The sequence below is a fragment of the Macrotis lagotis genome, chromosome 1 (genome assembly GCF_037893015.1).
Source record: "Macrotis lagotis isolate mMagLag1 chromosome 1, bilby.v1.9.chrom.fasta, whole genome shotgun sequence".
NCBI classification, from domain to species: domain Eukaryota; kingdom Metazoa; phylum Chordata; class Mammalia; order Peramelemorphia; family Peramelidae; genus Macrotis; species Macrotis lagotis.
In genome coordinates, this window is record NC_133658.1 from 132540422 (window position 1) to 132557023 (window position 16602).

At 36.4% G+C, this 16602-nt stretch overlaps 2 protein-coding genes across 4 annotated transcripts in view; one reads left to right on the plus strand and one right to left on the minus strand.

Moving 5' to 3' along the window:
- GREB1 (growth regulating estrogen receptor binding 1) overlaps window positions 1-16602 on the minus strand; it is a 95490-nt gene that overhangs the window by 13468 nt on the left and 65420 nt on the right. For all 3 annotated transcript variants that reach the window (XM_074208504.1, XM_074208511.1, XM_074208499.1), the window contains 5 exons: window positions 14587-14748; window positions 10634-10838; window positions 10291-10465; window positions 4768-4986; window positions 3621-3756 (listed from right to left, as the gene is read on the minus strand). In XM_074208504.1, coding sequence (XP_074064605.1) covers window positions 3621-3756; window positions 4768-4986; window positions 10291-10465; window positions 10634-10838; window positions 14587-14748 — 897 coding nt within the window. The remainder of the gene's footprint in view (window positions 1-3620; window positions 3757-4767; window positions 4987-10290; window positions 10466-10633; window positions 10839-14586; window positions 14749-16602) is intronic.
- On the plus strand, window positions 7229-9778 carry LOC141503278 (phosphoglucomutase-1-like). Its single transcript, XM_074208485.1, is given in 2 exon segments — window positions 7229-7405; window positions 7407-9778. Coding segments are annotated over 2 exon segments (1689 nt in total). The 3' UTR covers window positions 8919-9778.

Below are 16602 nucleotides of genomic sequence, written 5' to 3' on the forward strand. Positions count from 1 at the left end.
TGAATCACATACATTTTTACCTTCTTCTCATAAAGGAAGCCAGAAGCAAATAAATAATCAACAAACACTTGTATGCCAACCCTTATACTGAATGTTGGAGAGAAAAAGAAAATAATGAAACATTTCCAGCTCTGAAGGATCTTACATTTAGTGAGCAGACAATTTATACACATATAACATAGACATACAGGTGGAGTGGTAGATAAAATGTTAGACTTGGAATTAAAAACCCTGATTTTTAATTTAGCTTCAAACATGTACTAGATGTGTGATTCTGGGTAAGTCACTTAATTTCCTTGACCTTAGTTTTCTTAAATGTAAAATAGGGATGATAATAATGGCACCTAACTTAAAGGATTGTTGTTAAAATATTTAAATGTTAGTTACTATTGTTACATAAACATAAATAAAATACATCCAAAACAAATATAATTATAAGGGATTGATTTGGAGACTAGGAAAAGGCTTCACATAGAAGGTGACTTGGAAGCTGAGCTCTGAAGGAAGCTAATGATTCTAAGAGACAGACATGTTAAAGGTTGTTTCAGGCAATGGAGTAAACTTTAGAAAAGGAACAAGAGATAATAAGGAACTGTATCAAAGTTTGGCATATGTGAATGGAAAGAATGAAAGAGACGTGGGAGACACTTTTGAAAGAAGATTTAGCCGCTAAGTGAGAATTTAATGGGCAAAGGAGAATGAATGTAGAGTGCGTGATGACACCAAGTATACAAAAGTGAGTGATTAAAAGGATGGTGGTGCCCTTGACAGAATTATGGAAAATTCAGAAAAATTCAGATTTGGGAGACAAGATGAGTTCAGCTTGGGCCCTTTTGAATTTGAGTTGCCTATGGGATAGTCAATATTTCAAGCTACCCAGTTGGCCTTTGTTGATATAGCACTAAAGTTGTCAAAGACTTTTGAAATGCAGAGTAAAGGAAGAGAGTTAGGCCAGGTTTAATGGCCTATATTTTCCCAGTGAAGCATAAGACTTAAGAGTGTAACATCAAGCAAAAATTTTAGAAAATGTTATGAAATAATTTGAGAGCCCTTAGAAAGTGATTTCAATGAACCAGCATAAGAAGTCATCAAAAAAAGGAAATTATGTCAAATGAACCTCATTTCCATTTCTGACAAAATACATTAGGGGAAAGACTAGATTAGACTAAAGAAAAACTGTAGATTACATTGCTAGGTCATGGAAATGTCTAATGTATAATATGTCTGCTGAAATCAAGGCAGTCATCTTGGCCACAAACCCTCATCAAGCCATATTTCTCTCATTTCCATCAAGTATATCCTTGATACAGGTATCATACTCAAAAATTTTACTAAGATGACAAAGTGGGTATATGCCTTGTTCTCTAGTATTTTATAAATATATCTGTGTTCTAGAATATTGAGTTTAACTGTCACATCTCTTTGCTTGCCAAGGAGATAAAATATTGGCTGGCTAAAATGGTTTCTAGGTTTCTTTATATATTATTTATTTTATTGCATAAATTATTCATTTATAGAAATATTTTTACATTACAAGCTTACTATGACATAAATGATATATATAGTACATAATTAAATCAATATAAATGTCTAAATATTATATTAATTTATTATTTATCAATATAAAAATATTTTAATACATTAAATAAATAGTATATTTATACCCTGAAAAATTATTATCCAAAATTACCATATAAAATATTTACTATGAAGTTTTTTGTTTTATTCACTTGTACTATTACTGCTTTCTATCCCCGATCTTTTGTTATTGTTCTCTTTATCCCAACTCTCCCATGGTAAATCTCACTACCACACACTGGATTTGAAAGGCAGGAAATGTGAACCACACTAAAGTCTTACACCAGTCAGTTTTAACCCTAAGAGTTATGGCCTACATTTACAATCATAGGTTACATTATCAGTTTGTCTTTCTGCTCTCCCTTTCCTATAAAAGAATGATGGCTTTCAAAATAATACTTAGCCTAATGCCTTTGGTTATCCAGAGTGGAACCAATACTGGTCATCTTGTTATCTGGATTGCCTAGATTCTAGTGCTTCTCTCTGAATTTCACTTTTCAGACAAAACCCACTTAATTTCTGTCACTATAAAGTAAATAATGAAACCATGGAAAGATCATGCTTATGAATATTTTGTGAATTAATTGCAGCTGTGAAAATTTTGTGAATTAATTGCACTGACCCTCTCTATATTCTATGTTCTTCATCATTGTGAATAATATGATGAAATAAGAACTCACTATAAAAAAATACAAAATAAAGCTCCATTTATATTCCTAGCATATAATCTTCATTATATGAGGTTTAATCCCACAGTGCAAATAGAATTTTGAAAAGGGGAGGAATACAACATAGTTTTTGTCTTTGGAATTGCAGAACCTAGTACAGTGCCTGTTATATATAATGGTTGCTTCATAAATGCTTATTAATTGAATGTTTTATTCATTTCTCCTATCTATGAAGGAAACCTATTCCCTGAATCATTATGTTTTTTTAACTTTTTTGGTCTTTCCTTTGCCTACATTGCAGTCATACTAATCATATTCCCACTATTACCAAATAAACTTGTTGAAGCAATGACTACTGTTTTTCGTCTCTGTATCCTCAGTATCCATGCACAGTCTTTTGATTAATAAATGCTGGTTGAATTGAATTGACATCTCTTTGCACACTCTCAATTGTAGTCTTTCTACAGACCGAAATCTCTAAATGCACAAAGTTATATTTGAAAACCCATAGACCAAGCACCTTTCTCCAGAAGTCAATGTAAACTCTAAACTTACAAGTCTTAGAATAATCATGTATATCAGAACACTGTGCTTTTCTGATACCAAAATTAAACTATTCTTACATTTAAATGATGATGTCTATTTGATAAGGAGGTAAAGACCAATGTAATCATTTATTGGGAGGTATGAAAGATTCAGGTGTTTCATCATCATCATCATCATCATCATCATTATTATTATTATTATTATTATTATTATTATTATTTTGAGAGATCTATTAATTCATTGTAAAGGATTCCTTCTGGTAGTGCAGACCAAAAACACTTTATACCTTAATAGATGGTCTTAGTCAAATGCTATGGCTAAAACAATCCATCCCTTAGTGGCCAGGCTTCTAGTAATGATAGTAATATGAACTTAGCTAGGCTGCCAACAGACAAAAAAACTAAATGTTTTTAAGTTCACCACCTATGAAATATTCCAAGCCTCTCCAACGTGGCAAGATATGTCAAAGTTTCTTCCCTTCCAGGATAGTGTTCCACAATCCAAGACCACTTGCATCCCAATTGTGAGGCACCTAAAAAGGCACCTGAGACTAGTGAAATATTTAGTGTTTATTTTTAATAATATAACACATTGTTACATTTCTATATAAACAATTTACATTTCTATAATAAGTTAGTATTGTTCCAATGCCATAGAAGCTTTCGTGAACCTGTGAAAAAGGCAGGGTGCATTATTTTATCATATTACCGATAAGGACAATGAGGCTCCAAGAATTTAAATGACACAGAAGTTGCCAATCTAGACTTCACACCCAAAGCACCCTAAGAGAGGTAGAAGTTACCACATAGCAGCCATTTTCCTACTCACCTTGGATTTAATGTGGAAGGACCTGTGGCCACCAACAGCAATTTGTTTTTTCATGACACTGAAGCGATTAAATCGGCACAAAAGCAGGCCAGCACTGTGAACTCGCAGGTTGAAGTCAACATCATCACAGGTGAATCTAATCAGAAATTAATCTAATTATATTACTCTAATCTAATAACAGCATTAAAACATGTTATATGCATGTTATATATGCACCGTGTAAGCATGTATATATTTGTACACAGTTATTAATCATGGGGAATCTAAGATAGTACTATATACTATACTAATCTACTATACTAAGCACAGAGAGAGAGATAAGATATAACTCATATTTTTATACTATCTTAAGATCTATGGAGTGCTTTTCACTACAGTTCTATGAGGAAGATTGTGTAAATATTATCAACACTATTTGACAGATGATAAAGTCAGTGATGAAAGGTTAAGCAGCCTTGTTATACAGATATTATATGCTGAACTGACATTAAAAGTTCCTTGGAGGCTGGAATCAATCCCTCTTCTAACAAGCTGAAGAGAGAAGACTAGTATAAATGAAACAGTCAAATGACAATATGAGACTACAGTGAGAGGCATCATCATGGTGGATCTTGATTTTAGTCCTCTCTCATTCATGTAATTATTGTGGGATCATGGGCAAGTGAATTAATATCTCAGTGCTCCAGGCAAGTCTCTTAGCAGGAAGGAATTTCCACCCTGACTTCCCCAAACTATTAATATCATATATTCTGATCAAAAAATAAAAATAAGACCACTAAATAAAATAGGACTTAGATTATAGAAAAAAGATCAATTAAGATTGATGGGAAAATATTTATAAAGATATAAAACTACTATAGAAATAACATTTGAAAAGACAGGCATTGTTTTCAAAAGGTTCATATTTTAATGACAGATAAGTACAAAGGTACCACTGAAAATGGCAGCACCCTTGCCCCACAATGACCTGCTTCGAATCTTATAATTTCCTCCATCCCTGAGGCCAAGTACACACAAATACACCTCATGTCATTGGTACCATTATCAGTTAATCAATAGATAGACACCAATCAGAGAAAAGCAGTCAGTATGACTACCAAGGACAGATGGAAGCTGATACCTGGTTTTTCTTGGGTCTGTAACTCACCGATTCTGGTTATACTGTACATTCTGTGTCAAATCCACATTGAGGATAATAAAGTCATGGATATGACAGCGGGAGAAAGGTTCCTGGACCTCCCCACTCTGAGTTTTACTGGACCATTTCCGCATCCCAATTAAAGCATAATGAGTGATGTTCGGAGCTGCCTCAATGTGCTGCAGAATGTGTTTCAAAGAAACATTCCTTTCAGACCAGGTATAATCACTACAAGAAAGGAAGAGAAGGAAAGATTTTTACTACTCCAACATACAAATAAAATAATAATCCTTTCTATTCTGCTCTCTACTGATCAAAATAGCCCAAAGATCTTCCACTTGAAACAAACAGATCAAATTTCTTGATGACATAGTCCTTATGATTTTCATTTTGTATAGCCATGAAACTTTACTAAAATGAATTCATTGTTGGACTTGAAAACCAAATCAAACTAACTTCATTAAGTATCTGCTGCATACAATTTTGCTGGCTACTGAAGGAGATTATAAAGCTTTTTAATTATAGTGATCACTGCTTTTAATCAACAGTCTTTTATTAAGCTCCTACTATTTTCCAGGCAATGGATTAGGTGTAGGATTTACAAATTAAAGTGATGAAATAGTCCCCCACTCTCAAGAAACGTGCAATCTAATATAGAATTTACAGTCTAGTAGGGTGTTAAGATTAAACATAATGATTCAATACTACTTGGTAAGTGTCCTGGAAAGGTAGAGGACCAAGAGTTCCATGACATCTATGAGGAAAGTGGGATTAGACAGGATTTTAGGGAAAAGGTGACCTTTGAGACAGGCTTCAAAGGATAAAATACTAATAGTTAACATTGATAAAGTGTCTACCATAGACAAGGCACTATACTGTGCTTTACAAATAGGATCTCATTTCATCTACACAATGCCCCTTTGAGGTTTTATTACTATCAATATTTTTAAAAATGAAGAAACTGAATTAGAAATTGGTTAAGGAATTTATACAGGGTCACACAGCACAGCTAGTAAGAATCCGAGGCCGAATTTGAACACGTCTTCCCGACATGACTACTCTATCCACTGAGCCATAGAAAAGGGGCATAGGGCAGCTAGGTGGCACAGTGGATAGAATGGCCCTGGAGTCAGGAGGACATGAGTTCAAATCTGACCTCAGACAGACATTATCTAACTGTGTGACCATGGGCAAGTCAACCCCATTGTCTTGTAAAAAACAAAAAGGGGGGGCGGTTATAAAGCTCAGGAGGCATATAGGGAGCAAAAAGTACTTCAATTTGACTGCTGAGATAAGATTTGACTGGTGAGATAAGAGATGTCAAAGAAAATTCATGTAGAGGTATCTTGGTCTAATAATAATTGCTTATGATCCTTTAAGACGTTCCTTTCATCAGCACCTTTGCAAAATGAACAGTTTAAGTGTTATTAATCCTGTTTTGCCCAAGGGAAAAAACTAAGAATGAGAGAGTTAAAGGGAGTGAGTTATAAAGCTCATACCAAGAGGGCTGAATTTCAAGCTTAAGTCTTCTGATTCTAATTTCAGTGTTCATGACTCTATATGAAACTGAGTCCATAATAGGTAAAGCATATGGACAGAAAGTTGGAGACAGCTTCTAGTCTAGTCTCTGCTAGACTTGATTCGCCTTCCCTGAGACCTTGAGTGAATTATGTCCAGTCTCTGGGACTCTATCTCATTAATCAGCTGGGAAGTTTGGACTCTTATCTTTACATTCCCTTCTGGATCTGCAATAGGATTAGGGACTACAGGCTATGATTTCATAGGTTTAGGAAATTCCCAAATGAGAAACTCTTTCTACCAATGGAAGCTGGCATATTCTCTGCCATTCTTAGGGAGCTAGCTAGGACAGAGAGGTTGTGACCTGCTCAGAATCCTGTAGTCTTCATGTGTCAAATTTGATTTGAACTCAGGTATTCCCCATTCCAGCTTTCAATTGATTATACCATGTTGGCTGCTGAGATGTGAAATTCTATCATTTAATTGATGCCTGGTGGTTGGACAAAAGCTTAGCTGTTTTCTCATTAACATAAACAGTAACCATCATTAAGTCAAGTTGTAATGGAAAGAATGTTGAACTTGGAACCAAAAATTGTGGATCTGAATTCTTGCTCTGATGTTTACTAGCTATGTGATCTTGGTCAACTATTTAAGCTTTTCGACTATGAGTTTTTCCTTATTCATAAAATGGGAATGATAATAATAATAATAGTAGTAGTAGTAGTAGTAGTAGCACTGTTTATGTCCCATTTTTAAAATACTTTGTAGCTCTTTAAGGAGAGACGCTGGGGTGTGTGAGTGCGGCTGAGCCAGCCACCCAGGGCCAGAGCAGCAGGGCAGCAGCGGGGGCAGCGGCAGCGGCAGCAGGGGCAGCGGCAGCAGGGGCAGCAGCAGCAGGGGCAGCAGCAGCAGGGGCAGCAGCAGCGTCAGCAGCAGCGTCCGCGGCCCCACCATGGTGCAGATCGTCCAGGTGCAGACCAAGGCGTACCCCGACCAGAAGCCGGGCACCAGAGGGCTGCGCAAGCGGGTGCGGGTGTTCCAGGAGAGCGCCCACTACGCCGAGAACTTCATCCAGAGCATCGTGGCCACGGTGGAGCCGGCGCGGCGGCCCGAGGCCACGCTGGTGGTGGGGGGGCGACAGCCGCTTCTACATGTGCGAGGCCATCCAGCTCATCGTGCGCATGGTCGCAGCCAACGGGATTGGGAGATTAGTGATTGGACAGAATGGCATTCTCTCCACCCTAGCTGTATCCTGCATCATTCGGAAAATCAAAGCCATTGGTGGCATCATTCTGACAGCCAGCCACAACCCTGGAGGTCCTAATGGAGACTTTGGAATCAAGTTCAACATATCCAATGGAGGACCAGCTCCTGCAGCCATCACGGACAAAATCTTCCAGATCAGTAAGACCATGGAAGAATATGCAATTTGTCCGGACTTGAAAGTTGACCTCAGTGTCCTTGGGAAGCAGCAGTTTGATTTGGAGAACAAGTTCAAACCATTCATAGTGGAAACTGTGGATTCAGTGGATGCCTATGCCACCATGCTGAGAAACATCTTCGACTTCAGTGCCCTCAAGGAACTGCTCTCAGGCCCCAATCGGCTCAAGATCCGCATTGATGCCATGCATGGAGTTGTGGGGCCATATATTAAAAAGATCCTGTGTGAAGAACTGGGTGCCCCTGCAAACTCAGCTGTCAAATGTGTCCCTCTGGAAGACTTTGGGGGCCACCACCCTGACCCGAACCTGACCTATGCATCTGATCTGGTGGAGACCATGAAGAGTGGGGAGCATGACTTTGGGGCTGCCTTTGATGGAGATGGGGATCGAAATAGGATTCTCGGCAAACATGGATTCTTCGTTAACCCCTCAGACTCCGTGGCCGTCATCGCTGCCAACATCTTCAGTATTCACTACTTTCAGCAGACGGGGGTTCGGGGTTTTGCCCGCAGTATGCCCACCAGTGGGGCCCTGGATCGGGTGGCCAATGCTACAAAGATCACTTTGTATGAAACTCCAACGGGCTGGAAGTTTTTTGGGAATCTGATGGATGCAAACAAACTGTCCCTCTGTGGGGAGGAAAGCTTCGGGACAGGCTCTGACCACATCCATGAGAAGGATGGCCTGTGGGCCATCCTGGCTTGGCTCTCCATTATTGCCAATTGCAAACAGAGTGTGGAGGACATCCTGAAGGATCACTGGCAGAAGTTTGGGCGGAACTTTTTTACCAGGTATGATTATGAAGAGGTGGACTCCGAGGGTGCCAGCAAGATGATGAAGGACTTGGAGACCCTCATGTCTGATTGCTCCTTTATAGGCAGGAAGTTTACAGAGGGGGGAAAGACTTACACTGTGGAAAAGGCAGACAACTTTGAGTATAGCGACCCGGTGGATGGAAGCATTTCAAGAAACCAGGGCTTACGGATCATTTTTACTGATGGTTCTCGAATCATCTTTCGACTAAGTGGGACAGGCAGTGCTGGAGCCACAGTTCAACTGTACATTGACAGTTATGAGAAGGATGCGCCCAAGATCTACCAGGATCCCCAGGTCATGTTGGCCCCCCTCATTTCCATTGCCCTGAAGGTCTCCCAGCTCCAGGAAAGAACCGGCCGCTCCTCACCCACTGTCATCACATAAATTCACATCTTTGAGATACACAGCTCACCACGCCAAAGCCTCCTTGCTTAGGTGGTTTTAAGAACAAGAAAAAATTTTGTTTTTATTCAGGTTTCTTATTATCAGTGTTTTCCCCCAAGATATTAATGTATGTTGACAAGGTACTAGAAACTGAGAAAAGAATGGAAGCCATGGGGCTGTGGGAGTGAGTCTTTCCATTGCCCTGTCCCCTTTTATGTTCTACGGATGAAGCAAGATGGTGCATTGGGTAGAGATCTTGCTTTGGAGATGGAGAAGTCCTGAGTTTGAATCCTACCTCTGACTTTTACTAGCTGTGTAACCCTGGACAAGTCCTTTCCTCTCCTGGGGCCTCAAGTACTTCCGTGGTCCTCATCTGCAAAGGGACTTTGTATACCAGGAAGGTCCTGCATGGATGAACAAGCTCTTTTCATCATTCCTGCACACTAGTGCAAGGGATCTTGGATCTAGACAGAAAAGCTGCCAGGTGATTATCCAGCCCACACACCTTCATATGACAGATGAAGAAACTGAGGACCAGGGAGGGCAGGTCACTTGCCCAAGTTACATAGGTATTGGGCCTCAGAGGTGGGATCTGATTCTAACTTGCTGGATGTTTCCCTGCCTTTTGCCAAAGGAATAGATTGAACTGTCAGAACTCCCTATGAGGTGATCATGTGGCCACTGGTGTTTCTTCCCAGGGATGGGGAAAACCACCTTGATTTTCATTTTGGTTTTTGACTGGAATGTGCCACGTTGACATCATTTCTGGTGCCTTCTCAATCAATGTCGATTCATTTTCACCCTGTTTCCCATCACTTGGTCACACAAGTATGACCAAATATTAAAGAGAATTGGATCACCAAAAACATAAAATAAAAAAAATACTTTGTAAATCTTAAAGTTGGTGGAATTTGAATAATTTTTGGAAGATTGACAGTGTCTAAATTAATTGAAACCAAGTTTGAAAAGCAGTATTTGGGGAGAGATCAATTAATAGAAACGTGTAAAAAAACTGTGTTAGTTAGAACCATTCCTTTTAATAGCATCCACTGTCAAAGGAGTTTTAACTCTATAAATTAAGACTATATAAGGAGACTAATATCTCTTATCTAACAAGGACTGGTTATATACATAGAGACATAGAGACATAGATATTACCTGAAATAAATACATAGATCCTGTTTTAAGACACTAATACTTTTAGATTATAAAAGGAAAATTTTCAAAAATAAAAACATAAAAACATCTATCTTCTTCAAATTATAGATAAGAATTTTCCAGAAAATAACTAAAAAATTAATTATATCACTATTTTAAAAGCAAAAACTATAATATGATATAATATAATACAATTAGTGTTAACTATTTTTACCTCCGCCTTTCTCCCCCACTATCAACGTCCACCATATTCCACATAACGCATGAGTCATCTGAAATGACAATGAAAGGCCAAATATCTTGAGGTTTTATGCCCAACTCTTCTTGCCTGTTCCTTTCCAGTTCAAGGTTATGATAGGATAGCTCTTTTATTAGGAAATGGGCTGCACCTGAAATCAAAATCCACAAGATTTACAATTCATGTCATGCTCCAAAATCCAAGAGGAAATAGCTTAGTATAAAATTCCACTATTCCTCCTGACCCTATTTTTGCAAGTGTCCCACCTCTTTCTATGGAATTTTACTGCATATAAAAACATCATTCTGTTTCTACTTACCAACTCCAGCACTGTTGAAGATACTTGGGAGAACCAGCATAATATGGTTGGGCCAATACTTCTTATATATTGCCATTTCATATTCTTTGACAACTAACACATGCAAATGACTAGCGCCATCCATTGCATGATATAAATTAAAGAGTCCATGTTCGTGACGACCCGTGGTTGGAGTGAAAGTAGGACTTTTTATAATTTCATGACTCTGAAAAGTACAGGAATAATTTTTACCTGACTATTCAAATCGAAAAATCGAAAATAGAAGCTGAATATGTTCTTGGCACTAATAACACTCTCTTAAATTCCTATTAAACATATATAAACACACATATATATATATGTTTTATATATATATATATATAAAACATGAATTAATATTAAACAGATATAAATTCTCATATATATTCTCATATATATAGACACTCTCTTAAATTCATATTAAACATATATAAACATATTCACTCATTATTTGTCCAAGGTATATGACCTAGAAGTTGAGAGTTATGGATCCAAGTTCCATCTGCACATCTAGTTGTGAGACCTTGAATAAGTCACATAAAGTCTCTAAACCTCAGTTTCTGCGGTTATAAAATGAGATTAGATAAGATAACTGCTAAATTTACTTCCCATTATAAAGCATTATTTCCTTTATGTATGTACTTAAGAATGTACTTTCTACTTCCATTTATGTCTTGTAGTTCAGCTAGCCTGGAAGGGTCCTTAAGGGTAGGAATGTGCCTGCTATGTCTTTCATATTCTACATAGTACATGCTGTAGTGCTGTGTATAGGTTATCAATAAATGCATTTTAAAAGAATTAATGCTCATTTCCACAAACAACTATGAATTCCAAAAATGCATACTGAATTCTATACTACAAGTTTCATTTATAAGCAAGTGCATTCTTTGTCTATTTCAGTAAATCACTTTACTTGGCTAATAATTAACCAAAACATCCAGAAGGCAAGCACCCAACTGAAGTATGCCTGCTCACCTAAAAATTCCACCTCAGAGTAGACTCAAAGTCTATGGTCTATTCCAGGTGGAAGGATCAATAAGTAATCAATATACTCAGGTCCACACTCTCTGTATAAAGAATCAGAGGATAAAGGTAGTGGTGAGTGAGGTATAGGTTATAGAAACTTTGAGCTGTAATATTTTCAGGAAATCATAGTCTTAATAGTCCAAAGCTTGGACTAAAAACTAAAAAGTAAGCCATCAGAATTGGACAATAGGGGATCACAGGAAATAGAGTTGGAAGAAATCTTATAGCCAACTATCTCATTTTACAGATGAGAAAACTGAGGCCTAGAGAAGTTAAGTAATTTTCCTAATGTCATACCAGTAATAAGTGTCAGACTTGAGATTCAAGTCCAGGGTTTGACTTTAAAGTCAATAAGTGAGTAATCATTTACAATGTGCAATGCACATTTAACTTTCAATTCAGTGTTTTTTTTTCAATACATCATAATGACTTACAATGAAGTCCTCTTCGGTACTTCAGCAAACCAATACAGAAATGTTTCTTGAGCACCTACTATATAAAGTAGCTGAAACTGGAATTGAGGGTGAAGAAGGATAAGCCATGGCCCTTAACCTCAAGGTGTATCCAATAAAGGAGGATAAAGAAAACATAAGATAGATGAAGTAGACAGTATACAGTAGACAACAGTAGCTTGGGCAGCTGAGAAGTTAAATGATCTTACAAAGGGTCACACATTATCTATCAAAAGTGGGACTGAATTCAAGTTGCCTTGATTCTAATGTCCATTAGTTTATACTATTTCATGTTGTCTTTCTTGTCATGTCAAAAATGACACAAGTTAAATAACAATTCAAGAAAACAAATAATGATAATAAGGTAGTATATGTCTGTACCAAATATATAATATGAATAATAAGACCAAGAAGTTTCAAAGATGGAAAGGCCAAATTGGGATTAGATGTGAGGTGAATAGCTAAGAAGGCACATGGCAAATTGGACCAGAGACTCAAATACTGAGATCTAGAAGGAACTATAGAGGTAATTTATCTCAATACTCTTATTTTAGAGATGAAGAAACTGAGCTTCAGAGTCAAAATGACTTGCCAAAGATCACATAGGTAATAAGATTTAGACTAAAATGAGCTGAATTTATACCAAATTCTACTTAATAGTGTTATAGTATTGCTGCTAATATTTTCTTCTTTTAAAAACTTTTTAAAATTTATTTTATTTTTAATTTATGAGATAAAACAATCATTTCTATAACATACTATAATAAAAGATTGCATGTTAAACTGCAAATCTATTAAATACAACTTGCTATTCCATCTAAATATATAATAAAGTTATCATTTAAATTTGATTTTTCTTTTTCCTTTTTTCTTCCCTCCCTCCCATCCTAGAGATGGCTATCACTAGACACAACTATGTATTATATACATTTATATTATATGTATACACATATATGTATATATATAATCATTCATTCATAAATATTTCTATTTATCAGTTTTTTTTGCCGGATGCAGATAGCATCTTCCTTCAAAAAAGGAAAAAATATATCTATATATACATATAAATACATCTCTAGGATGGGAGGGAGGGAAGAAAAAGGGGAAAAAGAAAAAATAAATTTAAACGATAACTATTATATATTTAGATGGAATAGCAAGTTGTACATAATAGAGTTGCGGTTTTGTATGCAATCTTTTTATTATAGTATGTTATAGAAATGATTGTTTTATCTCATAAATTAAAAATAAAATAAATTTTAAAAGATTTTTAAAAAAGAGATTAGCAGCAACCCTGTAACACTATTAAGTAGAATGTTATAAATTCAGTTCATCTTGAACTGAATTCAAAGACCTTTGTAATTTGAATATTTATAACAGTCAAAATTATTTATTTACTCAAAGTCATTCTTATAACAATATTTCTGTTAATGTATACATTTCCTTGGTTCTGCTCATTTCACTCTTCATTTGTATTCTCTTCTTGAGAGTGAGAATGTATATCCTACTCACTCCCTCTATATACATTATCTTTTCAAGTAGAATTAAAGTACCTTAAAATGAGGGACTCTTTTCCTTTTCAGTGTTTGGTCCATAGGTATTCCTTAAGAAATGTTCTCAAGTAGCTTTGTTGCTCTTTTACTTCTACTAGGTTTGATGACAGCACTATACCTTAACTAATCTTTGTATCACTCACACTTTCATGTATATAATAAATGCTCAATGATGATTCAATTAAATTGAGGTATGCAGTACTCCTCCCTTAAGAACTAATTATTTTCTTTTTTATTAAAAATTTTATTTATTTTGAGTTTTACAATTTTTCCCCTAATCTTACTTCCCTCCCCCTACCCACAAAGAAGGCAATTTGTCAGTCTTTACATTGTTTCAATGGTATACATTGATCCAAATTGAGTGTGATGAGAGAGAAATCATATCCGTAAGAAGAAACATAAAGTATAAGAGATAGCAAGATCAGACAATATCAGGTTTTTCCCCCCTAAATTTAAGGTAATAATCTTTGGTCTTTGTTCAAACTCCACAGTTGTTTCTCTGGATACAGATGGTATTCTCCATTGCAGAGAGCCCCAAATTGTCCCTGATTGTTGCACTGATGGAATGAGTGAGTCCATCAAGGTTGATCATTGCCCCCATGTTGCTGTTAGGGTGTGCAGTGTTTTTCTGGTTCTGCTCATCTCACTCAGCATCAGTTCATGCAAATCCCTCAAGGCTTCCCTGAATTCCCATCCCTCCTGGTTTCTAATAGAATAATAGTGAAGTACTAATTATTTTCATCTCATTTTTTCCACTATAAACCTCCCTGCTTCAAAGCATAGTTAGGACCATGTGCCCTTGACCTAAGAAAGTCTTTTCTTATTAGACAATAAAATCCATTCTGTCATAAGTCCAGAGTAGAACTGGTCTCTGCTTTATGTAACTATCAGAACATCCACTTACCTTATCAGTGACAAGTGGTAACCTCATGCTTTCCAACTGGCCTCCTGGTTGACTGAAGACAAAATGGTGCTCCTTCGATTTGGGAATGATAAAGTGAAGCTGGATTTCCTCTCCTAGCATGGAGTAAGAGAAGGCAAAGGCGTGCAGGGTGGACTCATATAGCTGGGGTTTAAGGGGGGGAAAGGACAGGTCTTATAATTAGAACACGACAGAACATAGATCCATATGTGGTCATCTCTGTCCTGTGATTATCATGATATTCATACACAACCTATGGACAGCAGAACAAAACTACCAGATGAGAGGTATAACATATAGACACTCCATTTTCTAGTCACCACATCAACATCAACTTACCAAATCACATATATCTAGCAAAAAGACAACCTCTCAATTTTAATAAAATATTTCCATTTCCTCTACTGGCATAAAGAAATCTCCCATCCCTTCTAGACACTGATCATCACTATCTTCCACCTATGTTTACTGTTTTAGCTTATAGTATTTATTTTTAAAACTTCATATTGAAAGACACATTTTGATGAAAAGGGATTCATCATAAACCAAAATGATATTATTTACTGAATAATATGTGAAAGCATGAAGGGACTGCAATCAGAAAATATTTATTAAGCCTCTGCCATGAGCATAATGCTAAAGTGAGGGATCCAAAAGCTCTTTAAGTCACAGGCATTAATTTCAAGGATTTTATAGAGTTCCATGCCTCCATGAATCTCCATACCAGACCAAATGTTATCAGATGTATTTATTCAATAATGCAAATGGACAATCTAGTCTGTGATAGTTTATTCTAATATTTAACTACCCTTTCTTTAATACTTCAAGAATTTATGTTTCATAAATGAGCATATTCCCTTTACTTACACAAATCACAACATCTTTGCAACTTAGTACACTCACCTTGCACATAACTAAGTGAGGATTATCATAGGCCTTAACTAGGTTGGCTCCTCAAATGACAATCACACAATCTGTTACCTAGATTCTACTTTTATCTTTTCTAGTTCAATAGAACCTGCCAGAACTTATGCTCCATTAGATTAGCTTTCAAGAAACTAGCATCACTTCCATGTCATAAAGAGTCATCCAAAAAAGGATCTTAGAAGAAAATAATTACCTTTATGGGAAAGAAACATTTATTTATGTGCAATTGAACATAACCAATATCCAGAGCAAAGGAGATAATGCTCTCACTCTACTCAGCCCTGGTCTAACCATACATTGAATATTCTGTTCATTTCTAGGCACTGCATTTTAGGTGTTCAAGTATAGGAAGATCATAAAGATGGTGAAGGTACTTGGAATCATGTCATGAAAGATCCCACTGAAATTTGGAAGGTACAAGAAATAAAAGACTTGGCAGGGGAGAGTTAACTTCAAATATTGAAAACACTACCACATTAAAAAAGGAATAATTTGGCATAAGATAACAGAACCAATATTAAAGGGTGGCAGTGCCAGGAATATAGATTAAGCTCACCAGAAAAAATAACTTATGAATAATTAGAGCTATACAAAAATGACTTTCTCAGGTAGTATGTTTGTCATCACTAGAAGTGTTCTGCAGAGATAAAAAGAAAATTTGCTTCAGATACTGTAGAGTAGATTCATGGATTCACAAGGGCTTAAACTAAAGAACCTCTAATGAGTCTTTCACCTCTAAATATCAATGATTATATAAGCTCATTTTTCTTTTTTGCATTAACCTATGATTTCACTGGGACTAAGCGTTCTGGATGAAGAAATTCCTTCTACAAATGCAAATGCATCTTCTCTTTCTTAGAGAGTTACTTAGAGAGTCAGGTTGTATATGTATTGTAAAAAGGGAATGATTGAAGATGATTGAATTCAGCACCCTCCAAAGTTCTGCCCAGTGCCAAATCTTTGATTTATGTATTCTTTTGCTGAAATTTAGCCTGTTTTTTTTTTAACATTGCACCAGTTACCTTCTTCAGTGCCTCACCCAACTTTGTAAAGTTATACCAGCAGAACCAG